A 25,400-nucleotide genomic window follows, 5' to 3' on the forward strand; every position below is an offset into this window, starting at 1 on the left:
ACATGTTAAGGATGATGTGGCGAATCTCATTTATCATAATATTGTGTGTACGAGAAGTTATTCAAGTTGCAAGGTGGAAGATTATTGTTATCCCTAAGTATCATGTTCTTAACGTGCTCCTATAATAATTAATTGAGAAGGTCTAATAGCTGACATAGGGAATTTTTTTACAGACACAACATAAATAAATGACATTTTTTTTTATCATGGGATATGATGATATCACTTTATTATTGATAATAAGTAGTAGAGATTCTAAAATGTGAAGATGAGCAAAGTAGTGCAAAAGTGATGGAAACTTCATTGCCAAAGTTTTGCTAAGTGATCCAAGGTTTGGTATTTGGGTCTAATGTTTGTGACCTAATTTATAAGGTTTGAAAATTATTTGTCTAGTTGAGAAGATAGAGGAAAGAGAAAAGGAAAAAAGAAGAAAATAGTAAATTACTTTTTTGAGTAGTGAGCTCTTCTTGTAGTTGAAATTAAATGTTTAGGCAGTGGGATCTTCTTGCATACATTATACCACAACTATTAATAAGGTTGGCAAAAATCCTAACAAGGTTGGAATCTCCTAATATGGATCCAAAGTCTCCTAACAAGGACTTATTATACTAAATTTTATAAAAGACTCCTTAAAAAGTCTATCCTCTAACAAGGAATATTTATATTATAACATCATCTTGTGGGTATCATTCCCACTGGGGTTTTCCCTCTGATCAAGGGTTTCCCTAGTCAACATAATTGGTGTAATTTTCTATGAGAATTTAGTTATGGTTGTTGTTTACTTTGGTTGAATGGCTAAGTTTGTTTAAAGGAGACAAATGTTTTAATTATTAGATAATTGTTTCACACCCCCCCACCCCGCTTAGTTATCTTCATAGACTATTTTTTCTAATAATTGGTATAAAAGCATTAGGTCCTTGCAGATAAAGTTTAAGAACTTTGAGAGATTCATGATGAAGATGTTCAAGAAAGATAGTTTGAAGTTTGATGGAACAAATTATGATAGCTAGAAAGAAAAGATGAAGAAATATTTGTTACATATGGGTTTGAGATATTGAATCTTAACAAAATCAATTAATATAATCATTGAAGAAAAGGATTTGGAAATTTGAACTAAGGCTGAAAGAGATTTTTTCATGTGTGACATGAGAGCTAGAGAAGCACTATTGATTGTCCTTCATGAAATTGATTACAATCAAGTAAGTCAGTTCCTACTTCACATTTGATTTGGAAAGCTTTGGAAAATAGTTTTTAAGGTGATGCACATTCTAATAAGTTAAGGTTACAAAGTTGGATTTGTGCATTTCAAGATGCTAAAATGATGGAAGATGAATCTATAAGAGCATATATAGGCAGGGTATCAAAAATTAGTGTACATATTAAAGCTCAAGGAGGAACCAAAGAAGATAATGGGGTTATATGGAAGATATTGAAGACTGTAACACCACCATTTAAGTCAATAGTTCAGATGATACAGTTGTTCATATCTTGTACCAAAGACTTCACAAAGGAGATATTTCTTTGAAGACTTGAAGCAGTTAAGAATGAACTTAGACAATCCATAGAATTTACCATAATAGAGAAAATTTTTAGTATTTTGAATATTCAACCTAACTTATCAAGGAGCACAAGTTCTAGAGGAGATTTTGCTAGTAGCAATAGATTTAAGGAAGATAGAAATATTGAAGAAGGTGTAGCCCTTCTTGTAAGAAGAGAAAAAGGAGGTAAGAAAATCCTTAAATGTTGGAGATGTGATGAATATGGTCATTATGCACCTAAGTGTCCAAAAAGAGAGAAAAAGGATAAGGGAAATCATAAGCCTAGAAAAGATAGAGAGTGTTTGTATGAAAATGAAGATAATGATTTTGATGACCAAGCATTAACTGCTAGAGATGATGACATTGGATTTTTGGCCATTAAAGAAGAAATTCTAGAGAAGGTAGCTTTGGTATCATAGGTTGAGAAGAAATCTAATTGAATAATTGAAAGTTGTTGTTTACATCATATGAATGGTGACATGAATAGGTTTGTTGACTTCAAAAATTAGGATGCAAGAATTATCACAGTTGAAAACTATGCAGCATGTCGAGTAAAAGGTATTGGAACTATAACTTTTGATGGTAAAACTAACACTAAAGATGTATACTTTGTTGATGGTTTAAAGCACAATCTTTTTAGTGTTGGAAAACTAGTAGACAAAGGTTATCAATTGCAGTCCATAGAAAAGACATGTATGATCAAAGATAAAGATAGAAAGGTAATTGGAACGTGAACCAAATGTAGAGGTAATGTATTTTAGTTGAATCCTACTAAAATGATATGTTTGGTTGGAAAGGTAGATGACAGTTTGTTATGTAATAAGAGATTTTGTCATATAAACTTTGATAGTATTGTGAGGACTAGTAGAATGTTTTCAGTTAGAGATTTGATAAAGATTGTAAAGGCTACTAACACAATTTGCAAGGAATGTGTTTTGGCAAAGCATAACAGAACTTATTTTTCGAGCAACAAATTTACTACTACATTGAAGTTGGAGATTGTACACATAGATCTCAGTGGTCCTACAACGACTAAAGGATTCTATGGTGAAATGTATTTTATGATTCTAGTTGTTGATTCTTCTAGAATGATGTGGGTCACATTTCTTAAATAGATATCGAAGGCATTTGACAAGTTAAACAAATTTAAAAATAAAGTTGAGAATGAATCTGGTATAAAGATGAAATTTTTAAGATAATATAGTGGAGGAGAATTTACTTGAAATGAGTTTAACATGTTTTGTGAAGAAAATAGAATTAAAAGATAGCTATCAGCTTCAAGAACCCCTAAATAGAATGGCATTGTAGAGAGAATGAACAACTTAGTTACTGAAGCTACAAGAGCTATGCTAGCAAAGAATGATGTATCCAAGATAGTTTGGAGAGAAGTTGTGAATACAATAGTCTACATTAAATAGAGTGCAAGTCAGGAAAGGCACAAACAAGACACCTTATGAATTGTGGTTTTGTCACTCAACTATAGTTAAGTATTTTAGAATATTTGGAAGTAAGTGTTACATAAAGAGAGATGATGGCATTCGTAAGTTCGATGCTTGAAGTGATGAAGGTATGTTTCTTAGTTATTCATTAAAAAGAAAGACTTATAGATGTTATAATCAGAGAACTAAGACTATTATGGAAAGTGCAAATGTGAGAATTGATGAGAATTTTAGAATACAAGAGAGAATAGTTAATTACAATTTAGATGATGATGTTGTTACTAAGCAAAGGAATCATGAGGTATATCTTGAGACTAATGATGATTTTTAGAATGAAGGAGAGCTAAGGTAGGAACAAGGCTCAAACCCTTGAGTAGAGCCAAGAGTTGATATAATAACTCCTAATTTAGGAAAGAATATGATAAATAATCACCCATTCGAACAGATCATCAAAAGAAAAGACAAACTTGTGATGATAAGAAGCAGAGTAAATGAAGAACTATGCTCAATATCCAAAGTTGAGCCTAAGAATGTAGATGAAGCATGTAAAGATCAGTATTGAAAGAAAGCTATGAAAGAAGAATTGGATCAAATAGAAAAGAATGAGACATGGAAATTGGTCCCTCGACGAGCAAGCAATACTGTGATAGGAACTAAATGGGTATTCATAAACAAGATGAATGAGCAAGGAGAAATTGCAAGGAAAAAAGCATGATTGATATGTCAAGGTTACTCGTAGCAAGAAGGAATAAATTATGAGGTGACTTGTGCTCCAATAGATATAATACATGTAGTAAGATTATTCTTAGCCTATGTAGCATATGAGAAATTCAAAGTATATCAAATGGATGTCAAGTTAGCATTTTTGAATGGAGAATTTGAACAAGAGGTATTCACTGAGTAGCCTGAAGGATGTCCTTTTATAGATGACAAGGACATCGTATGCAAATTGAGGAAAGCATTATATTGATTGAAGCAAGTAGCTAGAACCTAGCATGCAAGATCGGACAAGACTTTTATAGAACTTGGATATAGGAAAGGTATTGTAGATAATAATCTATATTAGAAAGAAAATGATGATGGTTTGATGATTTTGGTTATATTTGTTGATGACATTATATTTGGAGGAAATGATGAGGAAAGAAAAATGTTTTCTTAAGAAATGATGAAAGAATTTGAAATGAGTATTACAGGAGAAATGAAGTATTTCCTAGGATTGCGGATTGTACATAATAAAGAGGGAATCTTTATTTCTCAGACTAAGAAATTGAAGGATTTACTGAAAATGTTTGGTTTAGAAAACCTATTGGAACACCTATAGTAACTAGACACAAGTTATCTACAAAGGGTGAGACACCTACTATTGAACAACAGAATACAGATCTATGATTGGAGGATTGCAATATCTAATTCACACAAGGCTAGATATAGCCAACGTAGATAGAATTATTGCAAGATTCTAGGCTAATCCCAGAGAAGAACATTATGCATCAGTCAAAAGGATATTTAGATATTTGAAGGAAACGTCTAAGTTTGGATTATGGTATGAAAGATCTAAAAATTTTACTCTAAGTGCTTATATTGATGGAAATTGGGTAGGAAGTATGAATGATAGAAAGAGCACCAGTGGAGGAGACTTCTTTCTTGGAGAAAGATTAGTTCCTTGGTTAAGAAAGAAGTAGGATTTTACATCTAAAAGTGCAGTAGAAGTAAAGTATGTTGTAGCAGAAAATAATTACAATCAAGTTATTTGGATGAAGCAAATGTTTAAAGATATAAGGATAGAAATTAGCGAACCTATTGTTATACATTGCGACAACAAAAGTACAATAAATATGTCTAAGAATCCAATGTTGCATTTGAGGACTAAGCACATTTCTATTAAGTATAATATGTTGAGAGAAAAAGTTGCAAAAATGGAAATCAGATTGGAGTATGTGAGCACTAAAGAGTAGATTACAGATATATTCACTAAGCCTCTTTCCAAAGAGACTTTTAAGTATTTTTGAGGTATGCTTGGGGTTATGTCCCTTCCTACATCAGAGTAGAAGATGCAAGAGTGCATTAGTCTAGAGTAATAGAGAACCATTATTTGTCTGTACTAAATGTTGATGCTTCTTGAATGGGGGAGTATCTATAATGGATAGAGTCATCTAGGTCTCTTATTGGACATTTTTTGAATAGTGTCTTTTGAAACTCTAGCTAGTAAGCATGAGTTGTTGCAGAGTTTGATGCAGTAGAGTTGGTTACCTTTGACATTGATGTCAATGGGGGAGAAGTTTGGCATGAAGAGCAATATATTGAAAAAGATGTTTGTCATAAGCATAGTATGTGGAATAATAGTTTGGTATAGAGCACATTGAGGTATATCAATGAGGGAGTATAATTGATCAAGAGGATTTTAAGATGGATAGTATTTTGTTGCTATTCTTTGAACTAGATGTTTGTCATCTATGTTTCCATCAATGCCAAAGGGGGATATTGTTGGAATTTTGAAGATTGTTTGGAAGCATGAATGCTGGTGGTATTCCTATTGGGGAGTAATACTATGATAATATGTTACATTTATGACTGATTTTATCATCGATTTCAACATAGTAAATTTTTGTGGTATCTAAAATAAGAACAACAGAAATATCAAGTTGGTATAGAAGACTAGTTGAGCATTATAACCACCTAACGTTATGGGAGATACTTCTGAGAATCTAGTATATGTAGTTCATGTTATATGAAGAAAGGATAAGTCTACAAGAAGTTATGTAAGTTTTGGCGATCTCTATTCTAAGATAGTGTTTAAAGAGGCATGTTCTAGTAAACTTGTTATATATCTTAGCAAAGTTAATATCTCAAGGATTGAGGTCGAGGACATAGAGAAGACATATTGAGGATGGTGTGGTTAAGCTTCCTCATCATAATATTGTGTGTATGAGAAGTTTTTCAATTTACAAGGTGGAAGATTAATGTAATTGCTAACTATAACGTGCTCCTAATGTGGTCCTATGATAATTAATTGAGAAGGTCTAATAGCCAGCTCAAGGAATTATTTTACAAACTCGATATAAAGGAAGGAAATTTTCTTTTGTCATGAGATGTGATGATATGGATTTATGATCAATAATAAGTAGCATAGAATGAAGAATGTGAAGATGAGTAAAGCACTATGGAATTGAAAGAAACTTCATTTCTGAGGTTTTTCTAAGTGATCCGAGGTTTGGTATTTGCATCCAAGGTTTGTGACCTAACTTACAATGTCTAATAGTGATTCATATGGTTGATAGGATAGAGGAAAGAGAAAAGGAAAGAAGAAGATAACAATAAATTACTTGTGTGAGAAGTGAGCTCTTCTTGTAGTTGATATTTCATGTTTAGGCAGTGGGTTCTTCTTGCATACATTATACCATAACTCTTAATAGGGTTGGCACAACTCCAAACAAGGTTGGAATCTCCTAATAGGAATTGAAAGTCTCGAAATAGGGCCTCATTGTAAAATGTTTAAATAGACTCCTAATAGGGTCCATCCTCTAACAAGGAGTATTTATATTAGTACATCATCTTGTGGGCATCATTCCCATTGGGGCTTTCCCTCTGATCAAGCATTTCCCTAGTCAATATATCTAGTGTAATTATCTATGTTTTAATTACTGGAAAATTGATTCATGGACTATTTTTTCTAATAGGGAGTGAATCAATATTCTACAAACTTTTTCCCATAAATAAATAGTGTTAATTAATTTATAACATACATATGTAAGTAAACTAACAATGCTAAGAAGTAATAATAAAGTTACACAGAGAAAACTTGTAATACCAAACTTTTTAACTAGGGAAACCATGGCCAAGGTAAAACCCTAGTGGGGATGGTACCCACAAAATAATTCACTAAATAAATGTACCATGTTAATGATGTTGGCCCTGGTAAGTAGGAGATAATTTCCACAACAAGTCTAATTGTCATATTGCTATCAAGATTTAATTGTGTGATTTTGAGTCAAACTCATTGACCTATGATTCATGAGTAGTAATTTAACATGAATCCATCTCTCATGAGAATAGTTGGAACACTTAGCACTCATTTGATCTATGTGATGCTCACAGGGGTGAAGCATCAGGACTTCTTGGGAGGTCACCCATCCCAGTACTACTCTATCCTGAGTGTACTTAACTATAGAGTTTCCTCCATGGTTAAACTCAAATATTGCAACCCCATCAGAAAAGCCTTCACCAAGCATTGTACCTCGTGAACCATTCATTAGAGATCCCCTTAAGCTCATCAATTGATGAGTAGGAGATAATTTCTACAACAAATCAAACTATAGTATTGCCACCAGGATCTAAGTTTGTGATTTTGAGTCAAACTTGTTGACCAATATTTCATCAGTAGTGATTAAACATTAACATATCTCTCATGAGAATAAATAAAATACTGAACACTCATTGGATCTAGGTGATTCTTATGCTTCACCCCTATCAGCATCACCTAGATCCAATTAGTGCTAAGTGTTCCATTTATTCTCATGATAGATCGATTCATTTATAATCACTACTCATCAAACATGGGTTAATGAGTCTAACTCAAAATCACATAGTTAAACCCTAATAGCAATATAACAATTTGACTTGCTATGGAAATTATCTCCTACTTATCGATTGATGATCTTAAGGGGCTTTCTAATGAATTTTTGATAAGGCACAACACTTGTTGAAGGTTTTGAAAATGGGGTTTCAATTTTTGGGTTTAAGGATGGAGGAAACTTTGTAGTTAAGCACACTTAGGCTAGAATAGTACATGGATGGGTAACCTTGCAGGAAGTCTTGATGCTTCACCCTTTTGAGAATCACCTAAATACAGTGAGTGCTAAGTGTTCCATTTATTCTCATGAGAGATGGATTCATGTCTAATCACTACTCATAAAACATGGGTCAATGAGTTTCACTCAAAATCACATAGTTAGATCCTAATAGCAATATCAGGATGTTGACCATGTCAAGAGTCTATTAAGTACATATAGTGTCTTAGTTCTTGTTAGAGGACTAGGCCCTATTAAAAGCCTCAACCCTATTAGGAGTTGGTATATAGAATTAAATAATTAATGTAAGCTGAGCTCACTACTCAAGCATGCAATTATACAATATAATTCCTTTATATGAAAAGAGGGTAAACCAACATTAATTGGTTCCACTTTAGTGGGACGAACAAAAATGGAAAAAATTGCAAAATGATAAATTGAGTTTACCATATGTTCGCGCAAACTTTTTTTTCAATTATGTTCGCACGAACATATTTTGTATGTTCGCGCGAACATATGTGATATATATGTTCATGCAAACATGATTTTCATGTTTGCGCAAACATACATTCACGCGAACATGGTAAATGTGTTCGCGCGAACGCCATGCTCGCACGAACATGCAAAATCTCAAAAAATTTAACCTTTTTTTCTTTTTTCTTTTTTTTTTGCTCTTTTGAATACCATAATTGTAGAAGAATGATCTCCTACTATAAAATAAAAAATTTCAAAATGTGCTGCTCGGAGCAAGCTTTCCAACGACTATAATTTTATTACATAATTTAATCATTAAGACTTTCAAATATGAGTTTAACTCATTATAGGTTCATTACCGATTGAACATCAACCGACTTTGACACCTTGGGAAAATTAGAAAATTAGGTCAAATTTTTTTTGAAAAATATGGAGGCATTGGCTTATTGAGATACCTTTCTATTCAAAAGAAAAAAAATGGTTTATGATAAATTGAGTTCAAATTATCTATGTCAAACGAAATGTATGTTTGAATTACGGTTCATGTCACTTCAAAACTTCATAAACTATACAATATTCAACAAAAATAAATCAAACCAAATGCAGACACTGGATATTGATGTTACAAATCCAATGCCAAAAGAATTACTTCATTATCATTTCTAGAAAAAAAGTTATGTGTGAAACGGACTGTCACTTTTTAAAATATTGAATTTTATTATGTACCACATTTTGGAGGAGATAAAAAAAACTTGACATAAATATATATATTTTTACATTAAAAAACATGGTTACAAAGTAGGAACAAAGTACTCAAAATCACTAGTTTATGTCCTCTTGAAATTATTTATATTTTTGGAGATATAGTCACTTGAACGTGACGTTTGTTGCAAAAATATTGATTTCAGTGTCAAAATTGGTCAAAAAGTGGAACCCATTATTGTGGGATCACCTAAGAGATAGATAGAAAAACTTCTTACTATTGATATCTTCATTATATGATCTTTCATTTTCTACTCTTCACATACCTCTAATCACACACCAAAATTCTAATCATATAGTTTGCATAATAATTTGTATATCATGTACACAACTTGCACATTACTTTGCATATTAGACAATCTTTACTTTATACCATTACATTTTAAAAATCTTTTTTAGTCAGCCTTCAAGCTTCCACATGCCTAGATATATACAAAAATAAATATTTTCCTCTTAGGGTTAATATGTAGGATGTCATCCCTAACTATTTAGGTAATGATTTTGTAACTAAAGTCATTCCTTAACCTATAATTCACTATTTACAGTTATGCTTTGTTCTTCTATGATCACTACTTTTACTAGTGTTTATTGCATAACTCAAGTTATGTAATGTCCATACAGGCTTGTAGGCATAGTCATGTCATCTTGACATACTGTACTACCTTTTCGTAACCACTCATGTAACAAATATAACTATGCTATCCAGACAAAATAAAATTGTTCCTACTCTATTGAATAACTTTATAACTTAGACAATTTTCAATGTCTGACTTTGGAGTCTTCAATAGTACATAGCTACCTCTTATCATAAGGTATATGTTTCCATAAATGAAAGCTCTAACTTTTCCTACTTAGCCATATTTTCAACACCTTCCCCCTTTCGTTTTGATGATAACATATGAGAAAATTGGTTGAGTCCCCAAATATTGTAAAACAATTTCTTCAAACTTTGGCCTTCAAATAATTTTCAAAGCTTCAAATTTCAATTTTTTTGGATCATTGTATATAGAACCATCTTTCCTTATACCTTTTATTTCAATATTATCTAACACTACTTCCCTTTAGTATATTACTATTACTCCCCCTTACATTATACTTTATACAATTTTTGTGTACTTCTCCCCTTTTGACAAAAAAGTGTCAAAATCTATATACGTGTCCACACTCACTAGGTTGATAGTCAAGAAATGCAGTCTACAAAGCTTACCTCCAGACTCTTCAAGTTATTCTCCCAAGTGTATTTCACTCCCTCTAATATGTTGAGGAGAGTGCAAAACCAATAGGATAAAATTTCTACTACATTCAAGTTTGAGTATACAAACTTGTCAAAGGATGTCTTTCCTTTCAAACACTCCTACACTTGTTATTCATGAGTGTTAATCTTTAATGATAAGTTTTCTCTTAGAAGTAAGAGCCTCTTTTTAATCATTTCTCTATCTATTTCTATCATACTTATCTCATCATAAATATTTCTTCTCAACCCTTCAATGTCTTCAATTTTTGTACTTGGTTGAATAAGATAGTCTGCTAATGCCTTAACCTCCTTGTGCTTTCTTTTAATCTCACCATCACTATCCTTAGTGAAATTAAATGATATATAAAAATTGGCATAGAATTCCTTTCCTTCAAGTTCACATATCCTTAGCTCCTTCTTACAAGCATCAAGAGCTAATAGATCATTCATGATGTTCTGAGACATTGTGTCAAAAATATGAGCATCATGCTTTGCTTGTACTTGGATTGTTGCCACATTTGACATGTTGGTGAATTCAACATCAAATGCTTGAATCACTACCTTAGCTTTTTCCTTTGGTTTAAGATCTAATAGCCTTACTATAAGGTTACCTTATAACTTTTCAGTTGCATCCATAATAGCTTTTTGTAAACTCTTTACACATTTATTCTTGTTGATTATCTTATTTAAACATGTTATCAACCCTATCCAACCATCATAATCTAAGCATGTTAGAGATGCAAGGGTAAGATATGTTCTTGATTCACTTGTCTTCTTATCATGTTCCTCTTTTTTCTTCTTTTCTTCCTCCTCTTTTCTTTTCTTCTCATAATCTTCTTTCCTTTTCTGGTACTCCTTCTCATTCTCTAACCTTTCTCTTTCTTCTTTTTCTCTTCTTCTTCCATATTCTTCCTTATTCTTCTTCTCATCCTCTTCCTTCCTCTTCTCTCATCCTCTTTTGTCTTCTTATTTTCCTCCTTTTTCTTCTCTTTCTCCTCTTTCTTTTTATCTCTTTCTTCCTTCTTTTTCTATTCCAATTCTTCTTTCTTGTTCCTTTAATCCTCCAATTTCTTCTTTCTTATTTATTCCTTCTTCCTTTTCTCCTTTTCCTTATTGCTTTTGTCTTCTTTATCTAATTCTTCCTCAGAATTGGAATCACTAGTGATATTATCAAAAATTTGTGTGTCACAATCCTTAAAAGGATATTTAGATGCATCAACTGTGACCTGAGTTCCACCAATTTGCATAGTGTCTATTCTAATTGTGCTCTAGGTTGTTATTATTTTTTCTTTATTTAGGTCTCCCATTATCTACACAATTTAGTTTCCAATTTCTTCATTGACCTCTTGGTATTTTCCTCCCATTAATAGTAGATATCTTATTTTATTTCTAGGATAAGATTCTAGACTTTTTGTCAAATTTTCAATAGGCCCTTCGCTGTCAACTTGGCATATTTTCTTACCTATTTTTCTCTGATTTTTTTGTCCTCATCAGCTACACAATTTTTTCTATGTGTCATCCTCTCATAGAGGTCTTTTTGGATTTCATCTTTAACATACTCAAATTTCTTATTAGATAGAACAATGTGTCTAATAAATTTGTTTTCTAGCTTTAATCTTCCAATCCCTGTATATAGATGATAAAAGTTATTGGCATTGATTACCTTCTCAATCTTAAGCTTCTAGGCCCTCCTCTCTGATTGTGCAACTTCTGGTTTCCTCTCATTTTCTTTGTGAAGCTCAATATGACCTCATATCTTCTTGCTAGGTAGGTTAGGAACTATTTCCTTTAGTCTCTTTCTAGGTCATGTTTCTATTTCCTTAATTCTCTTCTTTGTAGTAGAATCAAGTTATTCTTTCTTCACCTCTATTAGTCTAATTGAAATTCTTTTTACTTCAATAACTTCAACTTCTCTTTCTTCTTATACCTTGGTCATTCAAATAACATTTGTGATGGGTGCATGTTGCTGAGAGACTAGTGCATAGGGGAAAATAGGTGTTGTTTTTGTAGGTGCGGCCACTCTCACTCCATATGTTGGTCTTGTAGATTCTAAGGGTGGAATGTATATCATCCAGTGTTGATCAATTTGCTTCATTCTATTGATTGTTTTCCTCACTATGCTTTAATCCTCAACTTGCTTCATGGTGTTCTTCATAGCTACCTCTACTTTCTTCTTAGCTAATTTCTCCAATTGGGCTTGACTTTCTGAGTGCATTAGCTCATCATATGTTCCCAATCTGTCAAATTGCTAATCTTTTTTTTCTTCAAGAATAGCTTGGGAATATCCTTATATTTCCTCATCAGTGATCTCATATCACAAGGGTTTAACATAACGTTATTCGCTCTACAACCTCAATATATGCGAAATAAGTGTCCAGCACAAAGAAATATCTTTTTTGTACTTTTCTATCATGGAGGGTGGAATTCTAAATCTTTCCCTCATCTCTATCTAATATGTCTTCATAATCATATTACATTGTCATTAACCTTCTCAATAAGGTGTCTATTATAGACTTCAGAAATATTTTCCACTATGCTCCAATAGTTGCTCACTTTGGTTGATGGTTGCATAAATCGACATGGGTCCAAGACATGAGAAAAAAATGTTGGAAATGAGAATGCTAGTCATAGCTATGATCATAGCCAAGATCAGGAGGAGACAGAGGATACTAGATTTCACATCAATCAGGTAGAGCATCAGTTGCAAGTTTGACATTATGCTTCCAATACGCAGGGTGTATGGGCATCCCAACCAACTATAGATCTTCATCGACATGGTAGAGGAGATGGTTTTGAAAATTGGCCTCCCATGTTAGCATAAAACACTCAAACTCTAGGTCACGATGGCAAAATTTTTAACTCTTCATGGCAGTTAGGACTGGATTTCTGTTCTGTTGCTACTGCAACAAGACAGAACATGGTCATTAGTTCCCTTTGCCCAAGTAGTGGATAGGAGAAATCAGCAACCCATGTCTTGATGGGTAACAAAAGAAATATTGGTCATCATAACAATTTTGGGGATTTTTCACCCATGTCCTTGACAAACAGGTTTTCACGACAGATGAGACAAGATTTTAATTCTCCAAATAAAGAACAAGGAACTATCAAATCAGATGGTGATCCATCTCATTCCCCCATGGTATCCAACACATTGTATATTGGTCTCGATGGTAAATATGCTAAAACAATAGCCAGAACTCCTCCAAAAAATGATAAGAATTGTGCAGAACATAGTATGAGGGCCATTAAAAGGGTCAAGGACTCTAATTTAAGTTATTATGGACTTCATGGTTTTTAAGCAGCACGTGATATACAAAAAAATTTGGGTAATTCGATGGATACCTCTGGTCATCAAATCCAACAAAGGATATTCACATCTCCAAAATCCAATGATTATGAATTGCTAAGAAGTGATTCTCAGAATGAAGAACACATTCTAGACTTAAGGCGATCTACTAGGCAGAGAAGAGTGCCTGCAACATATTTAGATTATGAATTATTTTATTCTGACGAGGTAGAGCCTGAGATTTTACTCTCTGATCAGATTGAACTTACTAGTTTCACAGTTGCTTGTAGAAGTGGTGATAAAAATCAGTGGATGATTGCAATAGAAGAAGAGATGAATTATCTTAAAACCAATAAAACTTGAGCTTAAATTTTTCTTCCACCCAACTGCAAAGCTCCAAAAAACCATGGGGTATATAAGGTGAAATAGGAAGATGGTAGCAAAAAGAGGTATTGTGCATGGCTAGTTGTAAAAGGGTATGCTCAAAAAAAGTGGCTAGACTTTGTAGATATTTTCTCACCAATTGTACAGATGACTACAATCTATATAGTTTTGGGATTAGTAGTCATTTGGGATCTTGAGTTAAAATAACTTGATGTCAAGACAACTTTTCTACATGGTGACATCAATGAAGAAATGTACATGGAACAGATGAAAGGCTTTGTTCAAAAGGGGAAAGACCATCTCTATTTTCAATTGAAGAAAAGTTTGTATGGGCTTAAGCAAGCTCTAAGGTAATGGTACATTAAATTTGATCATTTTATGGTTGAACACAACTTCGCCAGGTGTGAATCAGATCCGTGTGTCTACTATAAAGGGCTTCCTACTCGTGAATTGTTATTCTTCTACTCTATATTGATGCCATGTTAGTTTATGGTTCTTCTCTTCAAATAGTCAGCAAGTTAAAGAAAGACATAGCTTCTCAATTTACAATAAAATATTTAGGGGCTACCAAAAAGATTCTAGGAATGAGCATTAGTAGAGATAGACATACAAAGGTGCTTACTTTATCACAACAATCATACATTGACAAAGTTGTAGAGTGGCTTGGTATGGCTAAAGAAAAACATGTTCCTATTCCTCTTGCTCCTCACTTCTGCCTAACTTCTAATTCGTGTCCCAAAAAATAAGAAGAGAATGACTTTATGAATAATGTTCTATATAAATCAGCGGTTGGAAGCATAAAGTATTCTATGGTTTCTATATGTCTTGACATTTCTCGTGTGGTGGGTGTAGTTACTAGATTCATGAGCAATCTCGGGAAGCTTCATTAGGAAGCAATCAAGTGGATATTGTGTAATCTCAATGGAACATCTGATTATGCATTATGTTTTGGTAGAAATCATGCTTAGTTGCAAGAATTCGCTAATTCAAATCTTGCCAAAGATTGAGAAAAATGCAAGTCTACTACTAGTTAAGATTTCATATTTTTTGGGTTGTTTTTAGTTGGGCCTCAAGACTGCAACATTGTGTTGCACTTTCTTCTATTGAAGCCAAATACTTGGCTCTTTCTAAAGGTGCTAGAGAGATGGCTTGGTTGCAAGTCTTATTCGATGATCTACATTGGCACCAAAATGATTACATTTTATTTTCTGATAGTTAGAGTTCAATTTTTATGGCTCACAATCATTTCTCTTAGCAATTCTCCAAACATATTGACAAGCATGCTCACTATGTTTGCTATGTGGTAGAAGAAGGAAAACTAAAGGTTGCCAAAATTGATACAAAGATCAATCCGGTGGACATGTTGACATGTTTGATATAATTCATCTGCTTTCTTTGTGGACATAGCCATGATTTGTGTTTATGTGTCTTGTTGTTCTATACATTTGCTTTGCATTCTTAATTAACTTACAGTAATATGGATAAAAGACTACATTATTCATATGTTAGAAAGTATTGAACGCTTCAAGTTGGGTTCCTTATTGAAACTCATTTTACTCTTCTATCTCATGCAACATAGCCAAACTTGGCTTTTTTTTCTAAAATTGTTGTATATTTATATGCACTAGGGGCCTTTGAAAATGCCACTTTGGATGCTTTTTTGAAACTTGTAAATCCCAACAGTTTTAAGGTCCTTTTGAAAACTTTGATTGACACTAGTCCTTATGTAACGCTCGCAGTGTTCGTTTCCTTTCAAAAATTGTTAGCTTGTACATCATTAGGGCCAAGGTGGTCTACGCCTGCTCTATTGTTTTTCTTTTTTTTCTATTGTGATAGTTGTTTTACCATTCCATGTATACTAACAAGGGCCCTTCAACCTGACCACCTTAAGAAATAGCTATTCTATTAAAAATAAACTAAATTTTCCAAAATAATCCAAAATATATTTTAAATAAGATGGTAGTTATATCAGACATAGTCTAAAATATTGTTTGTACTAAATAGCATTATATGTTGAGAAGCAAGAAAAGCCATACTTAGTTTGCTCTATTCTATCCCAATAAACTGATAACTAAATAAAAAATGAGAGAATGTGCAATTAGATATAGCAAATAGATTATAATTTCAGCAAAATGTGCCTCAATCATTCTGAATAGACGTCCCCCTGTTAATTATTGTTAGTTGGACAGCTGTTATTTCTGACTCGGAAATAGAAGCACTATTTATGGGTAGCTTGGACAGCTGTTCGTCCTTATCTATGAATAGCAGTTGTATTTATGGGTGGTTTGGACAGCTGTTTGTCCACTTGCCAAAAATTAGTAAATGGTTATTATTTACTAATTTTAGTGATTCCTTTTGGACACTTTGCAACCAATTCTATTATTGGCTGTCGAGTTGTCTTAATCTCAGCCGTTGGTTAGATTTAATCTCGGTCGCTGGTTTACCAACAGGTGTAGTATAGAAAGGGGTCATTGGGTCATTTGGATGAGTAGAAGCGTTTTGGAGAAGGAGTTTGCAGTGTTAGCAAACAGTCTTGCAGTGTTAGCAAGGGCACAGTGTTAGCACAGGGATAGCAGTGAGAAATATCAGCGAGAGAAATTAGGAGGTTGTCGGAGTTCTGCCAGTGTGAGGCAAGGAATTTTGTATCTCTTGATTTGCTGAAGTTTAATATAATTTCTCATCTGTAGAACTGGTTTTCCCTTAGGGGTTTTTCCAGGGACAATTTGTCCGAAAATATTATGTTGATTCTGTTGTGCATTTCTTTCTGTATTTTAAGTGAAGTTGCAGTTGTGTTATTTTTCGATATTAGTTGAGAATTTATTTTCAGCAGTTTAATAATCATTTGTGATAGGAGATTAATAATCAGTGACTGCAATAGTTTGATTTTTCACATGGTATTAGAGCATTGTTAAGGGTAGAAGAGTTTTGCTCTAGGAAAGAAATTTTGATCTCTTTAGATTTATTATTGCTTTAAACCCTTGAGATGGCTTCAGCTGGTTTGAGAGATCAGGATAGATTGGATGGTGCCTCAAATTTTGGTGTCTGGAAGGCCATAATTTCTTTATTGTTGGAAGAGAATGGTATCAAGGATTATGCTACCAGTGGTGTACCTGTACCAACGGATGCAACACAGCTTGCAGCATATAGGAAGGACGATGCCAAAGCGAGGAGGATTATCCTTGATGGTGTCAAGGATCATATTGTTCCACATATCTCGGAGCTAGATACAGCAAAGAAGATGTGGGACACCATTCTAAATCTGTACCAGAATGCTACCACTAACAGGAAGTTGATTCTCAGAGAGAAGCTAAAGAATACCCGGATGAATCAGGGAGAAGACGTCACAAGTTACCTCACCAGGCTCAGACTTGTCAAGGATGAGTTAGCAGCTGTTGGAGATAGCCCTAGTGATGATGAGCTAGTGAGAATAGCCCTAAATGGGTTTACTAAACAATGGAGTGTCTTTGTTCAAGTTGTCAGTGGACGAGATACTTTACCGAGTTGGGATCGACTATGGACTGATTTCACTCAGGAGGAGTTTAGACTAAGTCTTGTCAATGGGGCCAACAAGAGTCAGAAAAATGAGGTGGAACAAGAGAACGTTGCCCTAGCGGGTAAAGGGAAAGCAAAGAAGGGATCTAGCAAAGGATCAAATTCACAAAGTGAAAAGAAGAAGAAGGACCTTTCTAAGGTTAAGTGCTTTGGATGTCACGAGTTTGGCCACTATGTCAGTGATTGCCCAGAGAGGAAAAAGGGTAAGAAGCAGGTGGCAGCTTCAGCAAGTGCAGAAGAACTCTCCAGCAGAATGGAAGATGAGTTTGCACTCATAGCTTGTATGGTTAGCTCAACCTCACAGTGTGTTTGGTATATAGATAGTGGGGCGTCATTTCATATGACAGGAGTTAGAGAGTACTTCTCCAGTTACAAGGAGGAGGACACCAACATCCAGATTTCTATGGGAAACTTGTCCAAACTCAACCCTGTTGGGAAAGGGACTGTTCAGTTTCAGAGGGAGAATGGAAAGATAATTCCTCTTTATGATGTGTTATATGTGCCGGGCTTAGGTATGAATTTGATTTCTGTATCTGTTCTTCAGGATAGGGGGTATAATATACTCTTTAGAGGGACACATGTGTTGATTAAGCACAAGGATTGGAAATCACCCATAACTATTGGAGTTAGGAGTGGTCGCCTTTATAGATTGCAGTTTGATACTCCTAAGGCACTTATGAGCAACAATAATCCTAGAGATCTTGGAGAGCTATGGCATAGGAGGTTGGGCCATATTCATCATGGAGCACTTAGATTGCTTCGTGAGACCGTGACAGGTGTTCCAGAGGTGAGCACAGAGCATGATGATGTATGTAAGGGATGTGTGTTGGGGAAGTTTGTGAAAGCATCTTTTCCAAAGAGTGACACCAGATCTAAGGGTGTTCTTGATCTAGTACATTCAGATGTTTGTGGACCAATGTCAACGAAATCTCTCAGAGGATATGAGTACTATGTTAGTTTTATTGATGACTTCTCTAGAAAGACTTGGATATACTTCTTGAAGACTAAAGATGAGGTTTTCAGTCGATTCCAAGAGTTCAAGGCTCTTGTGGAGAACTCGAAAGGAAAGAAGATAAAGGTTCTTCGGTCAGACAATGGAGGCGAGTACAAAGGAAATGTCTTCCAGGAGTTTTGCACCAGAGAAGGAATCAAGAGAGAATGGACTGTTCCTTACAATCCACAGTAGAATGGAGTTGCTGAGAGGAAGAACTGTTCTATATCGGAGGCAGCAAGAGCTATGCTACATGACCAGGACATGCCCCGTTAGTTATGGGCAAAGGCGTGTAATACAACAGTCTACATTCAGAATAGAGTTCCACACAAGGTGTTAGGGAAGATGACACCAGAGGAGGCTTTCACAGGGAAGAAGCCAGATGTTAGTCACTTCAGGATATTCAGGAGTTTGGCATATTGTCATATTCCTGGAGATACACGTACAAAGTTAGATCAGACTGCAGAGAGGGGGTACTTTGTTGGGTACAGTGAGACCTCAAAGGCATACAGGGTTTTCATTCCGGGGACTAAAAGAGTTATTGTCAGACGGGATGTCAAGTTCTTGGAGGACAAGGCATTCAAGAGATCCAGAGATTTGCCAGCAGATGATCAGAGTGAGCAGCCAACAGAAGCTCCAAGACCAAGTCAAGGGCATCAAAGCTCAAGTACAGTTACCAGTACGAGTGTAGACTCAGTTAGTGAAGATTCACAGAGTATGGAGCAATAGGTGCAACAAGAAATGCATTTGGAAGATTTAGAGGTTGACATTTCATCCTCTACAGTTGGCAGCAGGAACCATATGGTTTCAGATAGACAAAGGGATACTCAGGAGTTTGTGGGAGCTCCTAGGAAGAGTACTAGACAGCGAAGACAACCAGCCAAGTTCAATGACTATGTGGCATTAGTTAGTCAGTTGGTAGATAGTGAGCCTTCTAGCTATCAAGAAGCTGCAGAACATCAGGTATGGCGAGATGCTATGGTTGAGGAATATTCTTCAATAATGCAGAATGATGTGTGGGAGGTAGTACCTAGACCAATAGATAGGGCTGTAGTTGGATCACGCTGGATCTATAAGATAAAGCACGGTGCAGATGGTAGCATCGAGAAATACAAGGCTAGGTTTGTGGCAAAGGGGTTCTCTCAGAAGGAGGGAATAGACTATGAGGAGACATTTGCTCCAGTTGCCAGGTATACTTCTATACGAGCTGTAATCTCACTTGCAGCACAGATGGGATGGCAGATCCATCAAATGGATGTCAAGACAGCATTCCTCAATGGTGAGTTGAAGGAGGAGGTATACATAGAACAACCAGAAGGCTTTGTAGCACACAACAAAGAGACCCACGTGTGCAGATTGAAGAAAGCATTGTATGGACTCAAGCAGGCTCCTAGAGCGTGGTATGAGCGCATTGATACAAACTTGCAGAAAATGGGCTTTGTGAAGAGTGAAGCAGATGCTAACCTCTACTACTTGATGGTTAGGGGTGAGATTCTCATTCTTGTTCTTTATGTGGACGACCTATTTCTTACAGGTTCACTAGGGCTCATAGTGGATTGCAAGAGGAACCTTGCAGAAGAGTTCGAGATGAAGGATTTAGGACTTATGCACTACTTTCTAGGCATGGAAGTGTGGCAGACAGATGGGGAGATTTTCCTTGGTCAAGGGAAATATTGCATTGAAATCTTGAAGAAATTTGGGATGGAGGATTGCAAAGCCATGTCTACACCCATGATCACGAATTGGAGGAAGCTAGATACATCTAAGGAGAAAGATGTAGATCCCACTTTATATAGACAGTTGATTGGTTCGCTTATGTATTTGGTCAACACTAGACCAGATATAGCATTTGCAGTAAACTCTCTTAGTCAGTTCATGGTTGAACCAAAGAGAATGCATTGGATAGCGGCTAAGCATGTGCTACGTTACTTGTGTGGTACAGTCGAGTATGGGATCAGATATGTTCGAGGTGAAGGTATCAGGTTGATAGGCTATACTGACGCAGATTGGGCAGGAAGTACAATAGACAAAAGGAGCACTTCAGGGTGTTGTTTCAGCTTGGGATCAAGAGTTGTATCTTGGTTCAGCAGGAAGCAGAAGTATGTGGCTCTAAGTTCAGCAGAAGCAGAATACATAGCACCTAGCATGGCGACATGTGAAGCTATATGGCTTCGGAAGTTGTTAGTAGCCTTGTTTGGTCAGAAGGTTGAGACTACTATGATACATTGTGACAATCAGAGTTGCATCAAGTTGTCTGAAAATCCAGTGTTTCATGATAGGTCTAAACATATAGATATCAGATATCACTTCATCAGAGATTGTGTACAAAGGGGAGTTGTTCGACTACAATACATACCTACAGATGAGCAGGTAGCAGACATTCTGACGAAGGCTTTGGGAAAGGCCAAATTTATCTTCTTCAGAGATAAGATGGGTGTCATGCAGAACAGCTTCCTCGCTAAGAGGGAGTGTTAATTATTGTTAGTTGGACAGCTGTTATTTCTGACCCGGAAATAGCAGCACTATTTATGGGTAGCTTGGACAGCTGTTCGTCCTTATCTATGAATAGCGGTTGTATTTATGGGTGGTTTGGACAGCTGTTTGTCCACTTGCCAAAAATTAGTAAATGGTTATTATTTACTAATTTTAGTGATTCCTTTTGGACACTTTGCAACCAATTCTATTATTGGCTGTCGAGTTGTCTTAATCTCAACCGTTGGTTAGATTTAATCTCAGTCGTTGGTTTACCAACAGGTGTAGTATAGAAAGGGATCATTGGGTCATTTGGATGAGTAGAAGCGTTTTGGAGAAGGAGTTTGCAGTGTTAGCAAACAGTCTTGCAGTGTTAGCAAGGGCGCCGTGTTAGCGCAGGGATAGCCGTGAGAAATATCAGCGGGAGAAATTAGGAGGTTGTCGGAGTTCTGCCAGTGTGAGGCAAGGAATTTTGTATCTCTTCATTTGCTGAAGTTTAATATAATTTCTCATCTGTAGAACTGGTTTTCCCTTAGGGGTTTTTCCAGGGACAATTTGTCCGAAAATATTATGTTGATTCTGTTGCGCATTTCTTTCTGTATTTTAAGTGAAGTTGCAGTTGTGTTATTTTTCGATATTAGCTGAGAATTTATTTTCAGCAGTTTAATAATCATTTGTGATAGGAGATTAATAATCAGTGACTGCAATAGTTTGATTTTTCACACCCCCTTCAATATATATGTATACATTGAGGGTTCCTCGAAATATTAAAGCAGAGTTTAGGGTTACCTAGAATAGTAACACAGAGTTGTATACGAATGAATACAATTATTGGTCTCCCAAATGATTTGGTTTTGCAATGCCTTGTAAAGGTTCCATACAAACTCCACAACCACCTTCGGCCTCTCTGCAAGAGCTGGTACGCTGCGTTGGGCAGCACAGCCTTCTATAAAGATCGACAACGCCATAATAACTGCGAGGAGGGAATTAGTTATTTACACCGGCGGAACGAAGATCAACCGATTGGGAAGCAATTATTTAGTACCCCCATGGGAAGTGGTGGAAAAGACTGCCCCGAATCAACGAAAGTTTTAAATAGGATTGGAAGGTGTCCAATGAGTGTTAACTGTGTGTACATTAGATCAAATCAAAGTCTAGTTGTGATGGGGCTTCCCCACAAGTACGATGGAAAACTAACTGTTTTGATCTTTGGTTTTTTGTATCGTACATGGCGGCGCGGGCTAGACATGCCATTTCGTTGATGTATTGGTGAATGTGCAGTGTCGTCTTCTCTACCATTTTTCCTACACTCTCCATTCCCCTTGCACTCCAAGATTATGTTTTCACTATTGCTACGGTGAGTTTGTTGGCCATAACTTCGATCCCATTCCAAATTATGGGCATAACATACGAGTTTATAATCTCCACACCAAACTGTGGCAAACCATAAATGGACAGAGTAATGTCTAATATATTTCAAAATGTATATATTGTTTTGGTGTGGGTATAAGTACGATTATGGTCAACAAAATTATGTTCTTAAGTTGCAATAAAAAATAGTAGATCAGATTTATGTCAACTTCATGTGCAATTTTCTAGGAGTTATAAATCAAAATTTGAAATTCAATTTAATTTCTAAAATACTAGATTTTATATGAAAAAAATTAAAAATTGATTAGTAAAAAAATTGAATTTTAATAAAATAAAAAGCAGACCTATGTCTCACTACCTTAATTAAAATCAAATGATAATAATTTAGTTTCTAAAATATTAGATTTTATATGAAAAAAATAAAAAACTGATTAGTAAAAAAAATTGAATTTTAATAAAATAAGAAGCAAGTGTATGTCTCACTACCTTAATTAAAATCAAATGATAATATTTATTAATAATATTCTATATATAAGAAATAAACTCATGCATGGATATTTTTGTTTATTTTTCTTATAAATAAATAATTAATTATGAATTTTATAATATAGTATTTTTGGAATAAAAAAATATCATGTTTCACCACCTTAACTAATTAAAAATTTTACAAAATTTAATTTTCTTTTCTTTTCCTTATAGTAGAAGAAGCATAGAATGTGATGCATCTTTTGGAATTCAAAATATTATATCATTTGAAAGTTATAGTTGTTTTTTAAGTAGTGTGTCAATCAACACCTTATAGGTAGCTCCATTAGAAAATAAATAATTATTACTTATTGAAATCATGATTTGACAAACCTTACATTTATAGAAAGATAATAACATTCTTAAGAAACTCTTTTTATTTCATCAAACTTTGGTGGAAAAAAAAATTGTCTACTACATGTTTGAAGTAAAAATCACACAAGAACACACCAAAAACACATTTCAAGATATTTTTAAAGTTGACCTTATAGGATTGGTATTGAAATATATAGTAGGCCTTATAAAGGTATTAATTGTTTACGTTTAGTATCAGGGTGGGTAAGAAAAAAGTTTGAATAGATTTTCAAATGCTTTGAGGCATTCCAAAACAACATATTTTTCATATCACCACTTTTTGGCACACCATGATCCTACACATACCCTGATCGAGGGAAATTAAATTGACTTGTGAAAGAATACAATTTTGTCAACTCATTTAATACAATTGGAGAATACCCTACCCAATTTCATGTTATTTACTTGTTGTGTTGTGTCGGGATTGTATTTTTGTTAGTGTTGTGGATTTTGATGGCAATAGTATTATACATTATACTTTCAATGTACTTGAGATGGAAGAAGATAATAGATGGACTCAAATCGAGATGCCCTTAGGGTTCCCAAAAGTTATATTATAATCTACTACAATAGTGCAAATATCCTAGGATGTAGTTGCATAGTAAATTAAAATAATAAAATTATGAATTGATGGTGTTATTCTAAATGTTAATTTTGATTGGAGGTTGACTGGAGTTTCATTGCTAAAATTTCATTGTTTTCTAATTTTAAGATCAACCTAAAATATTACTATAGGGAGATTTTTTTTAAGTTGTTAGAACTCGAACTCATATTTATGAAACAAAAAAATTAATTAAAAAAATTAAAACACACACACACACACACACACACACACACACACATACATATATGTGGGTGTGTGTGTCTATATATATTATACTTATATTTTCTATTTATAATGTTTTAAAAAAATTATTTTTTCTATTAGATATAAGAGTTTCAGAAAATAGAAAGCAACCAAAGTACCACCACAAAAATCAACAAGGAGGCCAAGCCTCACTAAGGAAGAACAGACTCAGTTGTACAACATAACAAAAAGAGGAGAAGGACTATCTAACTAAGAACATCATAGTAATTGACCACCCAAGCAATCCAACCTAACAAACCCTCCATCCAAATGACACTTTTACGTTCTTGAATCTACATCAGCCTGAATAAATCTTCTTTTTCAGCATTCACTTTCTTACTGATTTCTAGATTATTCAGGGTTCTACGCCATTGGTATCCATGCTTCAACTCATAGTAGAAAAAAGTAGCATGCCCATCATGAAGGAACCTTCTCATCTTGTCTCGCTCGATTAGCATAGTAGCCTGCACCTGCAAAGAAATTTTAAAATACGTGAATTTTTGAAAAAACTTAGTAAGATCCCTTGGCTTATCTTGGTACCTTTCCTCATTCTTGCACTTCTAGATCTGCCAGAGAATGTTAGAAGACAATATATTCTAAAATAAATTGGTATCTTTAGGAAGACCATTAATATGACTAGTGATAATATCAACAATATTAACATTGATAGGATAAACAATGCCAAATGTTCTCCATATTTCTTTAATAAAATTACAATCTAAAAGAATATGTCTACCAGTTTTAGGAACTCAGCATAAATTAAAAAAACCAGAATTCGATAAATCTCTCTTAATAGGCAGCTTGTTCAACATGACTAACCATCTAAAGCATCTAGTTTTAGGCTCAATAGAATTCTTCCAAAAGATATCAAAGTACTTTTTCCAAACATCAGCATCATAAGAAGAGTAACAAACAACATTGACATGATCAATAATATCAGAATTACAATCAAGGATTATGTATATATTCTTGGCCTTAAGTAGATTCGTGACAACTCCAACGGGCCATTTACAATTAAGGTGCCTTTAGATTATGAGATTAAAATTTTTCATTTAGTATTCTATATAGATATTGAATCTTTTAAAATGAGACTTTTAGTATTTATTTATAATTATAAATAGATAGAAGATTTTACTCTTTATGTAGTTTATTTTTGTTCATATATAACTAAATTATATATACTTCAATTATCTACTAAGAAATTAAATAGATTTATTAAAAAATAATATTCATTTCAATTTACAAATTATTATCTATTTAAAAGCTTTGTCAAATATTCTTCTAATACTGAGAAAATATATTTAATAATTAATTAATTTTCAATATTTATATTTGCTAGCATCGGAAAGTGACCTTAGTAGTCATGTTCAAAAACATTAAAATT

General features: G+C 34.3%; 1 protein-coding gene across 1 annotated transcript; it reads left to right on the forward strand.

Annotated features, from left to right (window-relative positions):
• The first annotated feature begins 21,737 nt into the window (after positions 1-21,737).
• LOC149579885 (F-box/kelch-repeat protein At2g44130-like) lies at positions 21,738-22,181 on the forward strand. The gene has a single exon (XM_089802680.1). It carries the CDS (start codon positions 21,738-21,740, stop codon positions 22,179-22,181), a length of 444 nt encoding a protein of 147 aa, XP_089658806.1.
• Positions 22,182-25,400: the final 3,219 nt, after the last annotated feature.

The sequence above is a fragment of the Cupressus sempervirens genome, chromosome 1, assembly GCF_028749045.1.
Source record: "Cupressus sempervirens isolate cs-2001-9-10 chromosome 1, ASM2874904v1, whole genome shotgun sequence".
In the NCBI taxonomy this organism is placed as follows: Eukaryota; Viridiplantae; Streptophyta; class Pinopsida; order Cupressales; family Cupressaceae; genus Cupressus; species Cupressus sempervirens.